The following is a 12,298-nucleotide window of genomic DNA, read 5'->3' as shown; positions in this document are numbered from 1 at the left end:
AACATATGCCTCCATTTATCTTTCATGCTCGTGCCTATCTAAGAGTCTCTTATATATCCCTAATGTATCTGCCTCTGCCACCACCCCCCGGCAGTGAATTCCACACACCCACCACCTTCTATCTAAAAAAAAACACCTACCTCTTGACATCTCTCTATAGTTTCCTCAAACCACCTTAAAATCGCATCTTCAGCTACTGGCCATTTCCAACCTGGGGATAAAGTCCGGCTGCCCACTTGATATTTGCCTCTTGTCTTGAACACCCCTCATCCTCCTTTGGTCCAAAGTGAAGGAGAGATCTCGGGAGTTGGTGGGTTCCAATGGTGCAGCTTAATATCAGAGAATGTATACAGTGTACAACCTGAAATTCTTACTTTTCACAGACATCCACGAAACAAGAAACTCCAAAGAATGAGTGATGGTGATATCAGAACCCCAAAGAACCCCCCTCTCCCCCTCCCATGCACAAGCAGCAGAAACACCAACTCCCCCCAGCATGCAAGCAATAGCAAAAGCTCCATCAAGACGGTGACCTGGAGTCCATCAAAGACCAGAGTCCATAACCCAGCACTTGAATATCTCAGACAGGCTCCCTCTCACCGGAGAGAGTGAGATTGCAGCTGCGATAACGATAGCGGAGACCTGCAGCCTGCTGTTCCAAAGTTGCAATCTTCCATGTGACTCTCCAAGCACCCCCCCCCCCCACCCCGATTCAGGGGCCAACAGGCTGTCACCCTCCATCTAGAAAGTCAGGGAGAAAGGAAGATCCCAGGAGTTGCTGGGAATATGGGGGAGAGTCAAGTGGCGATGATTGGCATCGATGGTCACCACGGACTCGATGGGTCAAAGGGCCTTTCCCAAGATTCGTCATTCTGTGACTGTGAGAGAACAGGTACACTAGCTCCAGAAAACTTATAAAGTGCCAGCTCACTCCAAGATGGAATAACTATCAGGCTGGAGGAATGCCTTCCCACTCTTTCAGAGATTCACTGATCACACGCCTGGTGCACATAAACCAGCACAACACACAGAGTCACCAAGCTGACCGTTACCCATTCTCCCATGTACTGGCACTCTGATTGGATCCCAGTCTTTCACTCACACAAATATTCTATACATCATACTCTCAAAAACCCTGGATTAGATCCCTGTCTGTAACCCACACAGAGATCTGTTATTCCATATATAAACCCGACTCCTGAGACCTAGTACAGGGATCTGTCATTCTTTATATATTGACTACCTGGATTAGATCCCAGCCTTTAATTTACTTCTGGGAATCTGTTATCTGTATACAAAGCCTCAAAACCCTTGCATTAGATGCTAGCCTTTAATTTAGTCCCAGGGATCCTTTATTCTGTATATAAACACCCTGAACCCGTGGATTAGATCCCAGCCTGTAACCCACTCCTGGGGATCTGTTCTTCTATATATAAATGCCCAAACCCCTTCCTTAGATCCCAGGCTGGAATTTACCCCCAAAGATCTCCTATTCTAAAAATAAACCCACTGAACCTTTACATTGCAGTCCAGCCTGTAATTCATTCCTGGGGGATCCATTATTCTCTGTATCAAACTGTCAAACCCTTCAATTAGATTCCAGCCTGTAACTCTGTGCCATGAATCTATTATTCTGAACGCAAACACTCCAAACCCTCTTTCAGATCCCAGTCATATCCTGGGGATCTGTTATACAATATCTAGGTAGCCATCAATCCCAGGGGATTCACGGGTTTGTGCCTGTGGTGGACTGTGCCCTCTCCAGGGTGCGAGCCTGGGCTTTTGCCCATCTCTCCTCGTCACTGATGTGGTCCAAGGGAAGGGCAAGTGTCGTCGCAGAGGTTACCAGAGTGAAGTTGTAAACAACAGCAAACTGCCTCAGGGACCCGGTTCCAGATTTCTTCCCCGGGGTTTAATCCCAAAGCCTTTCCCATGGGTGGGTATGGCCGCAAGGCAGCGGAGGTTTAAAATCAGATTTCCTTCTCCTAGGCGGGCCCTGCTGCCCAAAGCAACTGGTTTTGAGGCGCCAGTAGTCCGCCTTTTCCCCTTCTCTTGTCAGTAGAAACAGTTCCACCGGGCCTAGTAGCTAAGCCACACGTGAAAGCCAAGTGCTAGACTTGGTTGTCAGAGGCTGTTAGAGGCGCACGCCATTTGAAGCACTTTATAGTGAGAGCTTACCCCACTACCACCCCCGGCTATGACAAACTTAGGATGCGGTTATTCAGCAATGTAAACTTCCTGAATCGCAACTTGTAACCCACCTACACTGTACATGAAAACACCATCTACAAACCTCATTATTTGTGTTTGGAACGGAGGTGGTGACTTAGCCAGGCAAGCCCTTGACACAAGCTGGTGAAGGAATAAATCAGTTCAAGCTTTGGGTGAAAGTTCTTTGGACCGAGCTCGGGGGGGGGGGGGGGGGCTGAGAAGGCAAGAGGAGAACAGTATCACGACAGCAGAGAAAAATAATCAGTCACATCATCGCATATTAGTGTGAAAAGTACGCTTTACTGTGTGCACATCACTTGAATCTACTTTACAAAATGTTTTGGCAGAAGGCAAACGTACATCCGAAAGAAATAGTCTCTGTAATGGGTGAACAGCTTGCTATTATTAATAAAAATATATGACAACACCATTTGCAATATTCGCAGTAGTATAAGAGGCTATAACCCGACAGTACAACTAAAATCTACTCTACAAACATTAGGTAATGGAAACAAAGCATGCAATATAATATGTGGATGATACAGAGAAAATATTCCCCAAAATAATACTGAGTGGTCTGGAGAGTCATCTGGGTGATGGGGCATTAAATTTTCAAGGACCCTGTCAATCAGGCATAATTCTCTCGGACAAGGTTACTGCAAGCATGTATTTGGCCCAGAGAAACTAGGTGATAAGCAGACTGGAATTATTTATCTCCACTGAGCATTTTAATTAATTGTTTGTAAAAACAGAGGAAAGATGTCTCCCCTTAACTCAGAGAACTGAGAGGTATCTCGTTTTACACAAGGGTAGTATGAGGGGTGATTGATAAGTTTGTGGCCTAAGGTAGAAGGTGTCAATTTTAGAAAACCTAGTACATTTATTTTTCAACGTAGTCCCCTCCTACATTTACACACTTAGTCCAACAGTCTTGGAGCGTACGGATCTTGGACCTCCAGAAAGTGTCCGCAGCAAGGGGTGATTGATAAGTTTGTGGCCTAGGGTAGAAGGATATGAGTTATACAGCTCTCGTTCCATGCATATGCAGTTCAACTCTTTGAATGATTATGCAGAAAGCTTGAAGTTAACAACTCATCTCCTTCTACCCTAGGCCACGAACTTATCAATCACCCCTGATGAGTTACTTTCTGATAATCACTCAAAGAGTTGACCTGCACGTGCATGTAACGAGAGCTGTATAACTCATTTCCTTCTACCTTAGGCCACGAACTTATCAATCACCCATCTGTGGACACTTTCTGGAAGTCCAAGATCTGGACTAAGTGTGTAAATGCAGGAGGGGACTTTGTTGAAAAATATATGTGCTAGGTTTTCTAAAATTGACTCCTTCTACCTTGGGCCACGAAATCAATTACCCCTGGTAAGTACCTGGAATAAGCTGGCAGAGGAAGCAGTTGTGTCTGTACAATATTCAAGAGATACTTGGATACAGACATGGAGGGGAGGGGCGCAGAAGGTTAAGGACCAAACATGGCAAGTGGGACTAGAAGGGAGCAGTTGGGCCGAAGGGTGGTGAACTCATTGCGGATGGTCACGGTGAAGAGGGTGCTACTTTGTACAGGCCGGTGGAAAGCAGATGGAAGCTGAGCAATGGATTTTGGGATTGGATGAGATCTTCTCCCTAGGACTGATGGCACAGCAGGAAGGTACAAGGATGTAAAGGGACTCAGAGCTGGAGTTAAGGTAGGGGGAGGATAGGGTCGTCACGGCAGCATGACAGTTAGCGCGACACTTTACAGCGCTAGCAATCACCGATCAGAGTTCTATTCCCACTGCTGTCTGTATAGAATTTGTATATTCTCCCTATGACCACGTGTGTTTCCTCCAGGTGCTCCAGTTTCCTCCCACACTCTGAAGTGGTACAGTTAAGGTTAGTTGTGGGCACACTATGTTGGTCCCGTAAGCATGGGTTAGCTTGTCCCCAGTACATCCTCGGACTGGGTTGGTCACTGACACAAACTATGTTTTCATGTTTCGATAGACATGTACCAAATAAAGCTTATCTAAATCTAATCTAATCTTCTGCAGGTAGAGCCTGGCCCGCTACAAATTATGACCTGATGGACGTGGGGCAATTGCAGGGATCCCACATCCTCCCCAGGGGCATTAATGATCAACCTCGCCTCACCCCATGTCAAAGCTCCCCATCATCAAGGCACAGATCCAGCAGTCCCCTCACACACTAGCACTAAAAGGTCTTGGCCTTCTAGACCCCACACAACATCTCTGTCCTACAATACTTAACTTGCAAACCAATAAATATCTGACAACCATCACAACGAGGAAGTGTAGACAGATGGGACTAGCTTAGTAACATCATGGTCAGCATGGACAAGTAGAGCTGAAGGGTTGGCTTCCATGCTCTATGAGGACAAAGGAACACATGGGTTCAATGGGCTGAATGGCCTTCCATGCTGTACAACTCATTAACCGTTTATTGGAACCCAATGAGTGCACATAAGTTTCAGATCGCTGGTCTCCCATCAACACCCAGCGGTAGGTCGGGAAGGGTATCAATGTGGCCAAAGAGTGACCCATTGACCTTGACGTCCTAAAGCTCAGGACATTCAATCCGGAAAAAGAGAGGACATATATATATTTGGCCTTGTTAGCAAATATGGCCCATCTAACATTGCCCAGAAATGGAGATTGCCCATTCACCAGTCAACCACATTGCTTATGGTGTATGGAAGGACCATTGATTCTTATCCCTACACGCCAGAGCAGTTCTTAAATATAGATAGCACTGATGAATACTTCACAGAAAGGTTACAGGATTGAAACAGACTGTTTGGCCCACCAATTCAGCACCAACTTGGAAGACCCAATTCCACATCCTTTCTCAGGAGACCTAACTTTCTTCTATTCCTTCCAAGTACTTAACCAGTTCCCTTTACAATGCCAAGTTGAATCACCCCACACTAAACACCTATCCCTGATCATTCTCTGGACAAAACTGCTCTTCCATGAGAGACTTTTGAGCATATGACAAAGGAGTAGAATTAGACCATTCAGCCCATCAAACCTACTGGCTGATTTATTATCCCCCTCAAGTCCACTTTTTGGTTGCTCTTCCATCCTCCATCCCCTGGCTCCTGACCATTCCACCAATTAAAATGCTCCTTTTACATACCATTACTTTACACCCCCTGTCCCAAAGAGAACCACCCCACCTTCTGCGGTCCTCTCACCTGAGATATCTGCCATTATCTTACTCCCTTTACCCTCTCGGAAACCATGAGAGGGGTGGCACAGTAGGGTAGTGGTTAGCACAATAATATATTGATGCAATTACAAAGGTGGCATGGTAACGGCTACCTTTCGCTAGGAGTTTGAGGAGATTTGGTACGTCATCAAAGACACACGCAAATTTCTTCAAATGCACCACGGAGAGCATTCCAGCTGGTTGCAGCACTGTCCGGTAAAGAGGGGCCGCTGCACAGGATCGGCAAAAGCTGCAGGAGGTTGTCAATTCTCCCATCTCCCCCTGGGGCACATGAGGACACCTTCAAAAGATGATCTCAAGAAGGTGAAGGTGGTCCATCATTAAGGACCCCTATCACTCAGGACATGTCCTCTTCTCATTGTTATCAACCTGAAGGCACACACTCAGTGCTTCAGGAACCGCTTTGTCCCCTCCACCATCAGAGGTTAGAATGCATAATGAATTACTTACTTAATATTTATATATGTATTTAACACAATTTATAGTTAGTTATTATTAATACAGCAATGTACCACTGTCACAACAGATTTCATGACGTATGCCAGTGATACTGAACCTGATACTGATTTTACAGCGCCAGTGATCACCGATTGGGATACGATTCACGTCACAACTGTAAAGAGTTTGTATGTTCTCCCCGTGACCGCACAAGTTTCCTCTGAGTGCCCCACCCTCATTCCAGAAACATACAATACAGTTTGGGTTAGCAAGTCATGGGTATGCTACGTTGGTACTGGAAGCATGGTGACTCTTGTACAATGCTCGCTGATTTGATTTGACACAAAGGACAATTTACTGTATCTTTCAATTACAAATAAAGCTGATCTCTTACATCCTTCCTAAATATGTGTCTCTGGAACGTGACATGCTACTGGATGGGGGGGGGGGGGGTGAGAAGGTTCTTGATCTAACCTGTGGTTTACACACAAGCTTCTTGAACAGAGGAAACTCCCCCACCACATCATCAGAATGACATTCCCGTCACACACAGGCTGATCTGTATTAAACCAGAGGGGGGAAGTGCTGGTGCTTGCACGTGACGGAGGCGAAGGGTGTGAGGATGGGACAGGGAGCACTTCTCCGGTTCCTAATAGAAACCCAGTGCAATATTGGGTTACTGGGTTATGTCACATCTGCATCAAAAGCTGGATCTAGGAGGTTCCTTCAAGAGATATTCATCCTTGCATTTAGTTTAGTTTAGTTCACACCCGGCATGCTTCGTGGAACTGCAATTTCATCCTTAAAGTGGAGGCCTGTTGGACACATCCCAATGTGTAACACAATCCCAAATGTCCACTGTTCTTACAACCTGTTCAATTTTATTCCATCTCACCCCTAGGGATCTTTTATTCCATATATAAACTCCCAATTCTTTTAATTATGCTCCAGCCCATAACTTACCCCTAGATATCAGTTATTCTGCTATAACCATCCTCCTCCCAAACCCCTCCATTAGATTCCAGCCTGTAACTCCTTCCTGTCTAGTAATCATTCTTTGTATTTTTAAAAATTTAAATATAGCATGATAACAGGTTCTTCCAGCCCAGTAAGCCTGCTGGAATTACACCTGATTGCACCAAATTAACCCACTAACCCATAGGTCTTTGGAGTGAGGGAGGAAACTGGAACGTACAAACTCCTTACATAAAATGGTGGAATTGAACCACCAGGGTTGCAGACTCTGTAACAGCATTATGTTAACCCCTACGCCACCATGTCTTGATAATATCTCCAGCTGTAACTACATGCTGCATAAGGGTGCCTGCAATACTACCCTTGGGTTAATAAATGAAGTTTCTTTTATACCCAATTACCCACCCCTCACTCTCATAACCCCCACATTAGCCATGTGCCTTTATCCCAAAGCTACCTAACTGTCCGCCCAGACCCTCCAAAGCCTATGACCATGCCCTCCATTATGGAAGACAAGAGTTCGAGGCACACAGGAACACCATTCCCCTCCAAGTCACCCTCTGTCTCAACTCAGAAACCCATCCCTGTCATTCCTTCCGTCACTGGGTCCGAATCTTGGAGCTCACTGCGGGGGCACCTTCACCAGACGGACTGCAATGGTCAAGCTCACCTTCTCATGGGCAATTAGGGACAAGCAATAAATGCTGGCACCTGCTGACAAAGGGTCTCAGCTCAAAACGTCAACGGTTTATTCCCCTCCATAGGTGCTGCCTGATTTGCTGAGTTTCTCCACCATTTTGGATTTCCAACATTTTGCAGAATCTCTCGTGTCCTTAAGAGTCTCTGGATTCCCACACCTCCCAGTTCCCATCTATCCCTCTTATCACACGATCCGTTCTCTGCCCAGAAACCCTTCCACTGTATCCAGAGCAACACACACAAAATGCTGCAGGAACTTAGCAAGTCGGGCAGCATCACATAGGAGTGAACAGTTGATATTTCGGGCTAGCACCTTCATCAAGATCCAGGGCCCATTCCAGTGACTCCGAAAATCAGGCAGCCCCCTCATCAGTGGAACTCCTCCTAACTCTGATCCTCTAAGGGTTATTACAGTGACAGTAATCAATGATAGTGGTTCAATTCCTGCTGCCTCCTGTACATTCTTCCCGTGGCCACGTACGTCTCCTCCAGGTGCTCCGGTTTCCTCCCACATTCCGGAAACACACTGGTCGAGGTTAGTTAGTTGTGGGCACGCTGGAAGCACAGCAACACTTGGAGGCTGCCTCCCCCACCCCTCCCCAGCACATCCTCAGACGGAGTTGATTGTTGAAACAAAAACATTTCACTGGATATTTCGGTGTTTCAATGTACATGGGATAAATAAATCTGTACGCCTCGATATCCTACCGAACCACGCCACTTTGACTGGGTACAAAGACGTGCACTCAGCGGCCACTTCATTAGGGACACCTGCTCGTTAATGCAAATGTCTAATCAGCCAATTATGTAGCAGCAACTCAATGTATAAAGGCATACAGGCATGTTAAGACATTCCGGTGACGTTTAGTCCAAACATCAGAATGGGGAAGAAAAGTGATCTAAGTGATTTTGACTGTGGAATGATTGTTGGTGCCAGACAGGGAGGTCTGAGTACCTCAGAAACTGCTGGTTTCCTGGGATTGTCACACAACAGAGTTTACAGAGAATGGTGTGAAAAACAATGAACATTCATTGAGTGGCAGTTCTGTGGGTGAAAATGCCTTGTTAATGAGAGAGATCAGAGAATGGCCAGACTGGTTCAAACCGAAAGGAAGGCGACATTAACTCAAATAACCACGTGTTACAACATCGGCGTGCAGAAGCGCATCTTTGAACGTACATGTTGAACCTTGAAATGGACGGGCTATAGCAGCAGAAGACCACAATCAAACACTCAGTTGACCACGTTATTAGGTACGGGAGGTACTTAATAAAGTGGCCAAGAGTGAATAATCCTTTAGTTTAAAACAAACAATACTTAGCAGCATTTCGCCCTGCACATTTGCTACCACAAGTTCAGGCAAGCTCTGTTACAAATCAGAGAGCTGGGTTAGGCAAATGGTTACATTGCCAGTAGGCCTAAACTTGGAAGAAATTTCCAGGGTCACTGGGGTTTCTGTACACCAACAATTATACACTTTGGGTAAAATTACAGTGCCTCCCAACTGCCTGAACAAAGGAAATTAAACGCACGCAGTTCAAAACTTGTACAGTAGAAATAATCTGCTTGCCAACTGGCCACATCGGTTGTGTGTCTGTCCGTCTCTCAATTGCTTTACAGTACAGTGCCTTCATTCAGCTTGTCAAAAAATTCAGCTCCCAAGATCTGTGCAGAGGAATGTTGCAGGGGATTCTAGGGAGGGGAAGCGAGGTGAGAGGAGTCGGGGGAGAGGGTGGGGAAACGAACTTAAATCTCCAGCCAAACGTCATGCAGGAATGTCAGTCTGGAGCTCCAGTGAGAGGTGAAGGTGGAGCAGAGGGTGGGGGAGAAGATCGGTATTTCTGGGATCTCTCTCTCTCTCTCTCTCTCACAAACACACAAAGAGCCCTGGAAGGCCTAAATAGAGTGGACATGGAGAGGAAGTTTCCTACAGTGGGGTAGTCTAGGGTCAAAGGGCACAGCCTCAGAATATAAGGATGTCCCTTTAGAACAGAGATGAGGAGCAATGTCTTTAGCCAGAGGGTGGTGAATCTGTGGAATTCATTGCTACAGACAGCTGTGGAGGCCAAGCCATTGGGTATATCTAAAGCAGAGGTGGGTAGGTTCTTGATTAGTATGGGCATCAAAGGTTATGGGGAGAAGGCAAGGGAATGTGGTTGAGAGGGGCAAGTCACCCGTGATGGAATTGCAGAGCAGACAATAGTTCTGCTCCCATGTCTTAGGGCCTTATCTTTCAGGAAATAATCCATACAGAATCTTCTCTTCTTCAAACGAAGAAAACAAAATCCTAATATCCCATTTCCATTTTGGTGGCCTTCCTCGCCGAACCTCCTCCTCCTCCTCTTTCACCGGGGGTCGCCCCTGTTGCCTCCGTGCCCAACTGGTGGAATCTCGAGGTCCAGCGGGGAAAAAAAAGAAACGGAAGACGGAAGAGCCATATCGTGCGTGTTTTGAGCGGGTCGCTTGGAATCCGAGGTCCCCTGGGAGAGCCAAGTTCTAGACGACCAGAGGCTCGCCGCGGCACTTTCTGCAGGAGCAGTAGACGGCGGAGAGCAGGTAGAGGAAGGTGCAGAGGCAGACGAAGATAGTGGCGCTTAGGTACGCTTTGTATGGGCAGTGGAACCTGTAGCCGGGCAGGTCGCAGAAGCTCTTCTCTCGGGTCTTCTTGCCGATGAGGCAGGAAGCCACCAGGTAGAGGACAGTGGCCAGTACGTCGTGCACAGCGTTGGTCAGAGGCCAGCGTTCGCCTCCCAGCAGGGGCACCAGCTCGCTCTTGCCCAGCAGGGTGAGGAAGAAGAGGGCGAGGGTGGTGAGCCAGAACAGGACAGCCACGAAAACCACGTAGTGCAAGGCTCCGTCGTACCTGCTCACCGCGATGGTCACCCAGACCACGGTGCCCAGCACCAGCTGAAGGACCCGCAGAACCCCCAGCACACTCCGCAGGAACTCCCTCCGGACGGACGGGGACGACACGTTGCTGGACTGCGCGGGCATGATCCTTGCCAGGGAGGATTGCAAACAGGGTCCAACCGAAGCTGCAGCGAGCGCCCAGACACTCCGACACTTTCGTGATTCCGCTTCCTGTGACTACCCCTCCCTCTAATCCAAACCACAATCCCTTTCAAACCATCCTCATCCTCCCTCCTTCAGAAAAAACGTCCACTCGAAACTCCTACATACTCCGTGGCACAATCACCAAACTTTTTATTTTACTAAACTGTTTTTTTTCTGAGTTATTTTAACAGTTTCCTATAAAAATCTGACTTATTCTGCAAAAGTAAACTTACAGACTTTTTAAAACGGTTTTAATTTACTACAACATTGTTTGTGTCTGAAGTTCCTTGTGATTGGACAGTCACTTCCTTTCCGTTACTATCTTTTCAAAACTTTTCTTTTGGATCTGTAAACGTTTCCTAAAGCTAAGTATTTTTCTTTATTTTAACTTTATTTTTCGGAAGGTTTGTACCATTCTAAAACGTATAATTTTATTACTCTAAACTAATTTAGATGTTTTTAATCATCTAATTCCAGAATCTTTTTCAAAGTTGACAACGTAACTTTCTTCTCCCCACGCGTTGCCTTTCCCTGACTCTGCTTGTTTCCATTCGGATTCATCCGTTTGTCGCTTCCACCCGAAAACAATCCAACGCGTTGTTTGTATAACAACCGACACAACCCGAAGGTGTGCCGAGAGCTGCCCCGAAGTGTCAAAGTTCAAAGTGAATTTATCATCGCAGTACATTAGTGTCACCATCGAGAGTCGTTTTCTTGTGGCATTCACAGTAAGTACGAAGAAACTCAACAGAATCATGGCAAAAAACACACACACACACACACACTCACACACACTCACACACTCACACACACACTCACACACACTCACTCACACTCACACATACACACACTTACACACACACACTCACACAGACTCACACACAAACTCACACACACACACTCACACACACACACTCACACTCACACACACACTCACTCACACTCACACATACACACACTTACACACACACACACACACTCACTCACACACACACACACACACACACACACACTCACACACACATATATACACACACACACACACACGCACACACACACCACCATGTCCACAATGTTCAGCAGGTCACAGAAGCAACAAAAGGACAGGGAAACCAGCCCCAGTTCACATAGAACAGTCCTCCTACTCCCGGATGGTAGGATTTAAAGCTTCATCCACAGAACACTACAGCACAGTACAGGCCATTCAGCCCTCCATGTTGTGCCAACCCATATATTCCTTAAAAAAAGTACTAAACCCACACTACCCCATAACCCTCCATTTTTCTTTCATCCATGTGCCTGTCCAAGAGGCTCTTAAATACCCCTAATGTTTTAGCCTCCACCACCATCCCTGGCAAGTCATTCCAGGCACTCACAACCCTCTGTGTAAAAAACTTACCCCTGACATCTCCCCTAAACTTCCCTCCCTTAATTTTGTACATATACCCTCTGGTGTTTGCCATTGGTGCCCTGGGAAACAGGTACTGACTATCCACCCTATCTGTGATCCTCAAACATGAGGAAGTCTGCAGATGCTGGAAATTCAAACAACACACACAAAATGCTGGTGGAACGCAGCAGGCCAGACAGCATCTATAGGGAGAAGTACAGTCGACGTTTTGGGCCGAGACCCTTCATCAGGGCTAACTGAAAGAAAAGACCCATATAAGATT

General features: G+C 46.5%; 1 protein-coding gene across 1 annotated transcript; it reads right to left on the bottom strand.

Annotated features, from left to right (window-relative positions):
* Positions 1 to 2,491: 2,491 nt before the first annotated feature.
* Positions 2,492 to 11,131, bottom strand: marveld1 (MARVEL domain containing 1). The gene has a single exon (XM_059947153.1). It carries the CDS (start codon positions 10,563 to 10,565, stop codon positions 10,068 to 10,070), a length of 498 nt encoding a protein of 165 aa, XP_059803136.1. The 5' UTR covers positions 10,566 to 11,131; the 3' UTR covers positions 2,492 to 10,067.
* Between the last annotated feature and the right edge of the window lie 1,167 nt (positions 11,132 to 12,298).

This window comes from Hypanus sabinus, chromosome 22 (genome assembly GCF_030144855.1).
Source record: "Hypanus sabinus isolate sHypSab1 chromosome 22, sHypSab1.hap1, whole genome shotgun sequence".
NCBI lineage: Eukaryota > Metazoa > Chordata > Chondrichthyes > Myliobatiformes > Dasyatidae > Hypanus > Hypanus sabinus.
This window is presented reverse-complemented; position numbering and strand designations above follow the sequence as displayed.

Excerpts from the sequence above, each read along its gene's own strand:
- marveld1 (XM_059947153.1), bottom strand. The coding sequence starts at position 10,565 with ATGCCCGCGCAGTCCAGCAACGTGTCGTCCCCGTCCGTCCGGAGGGAG.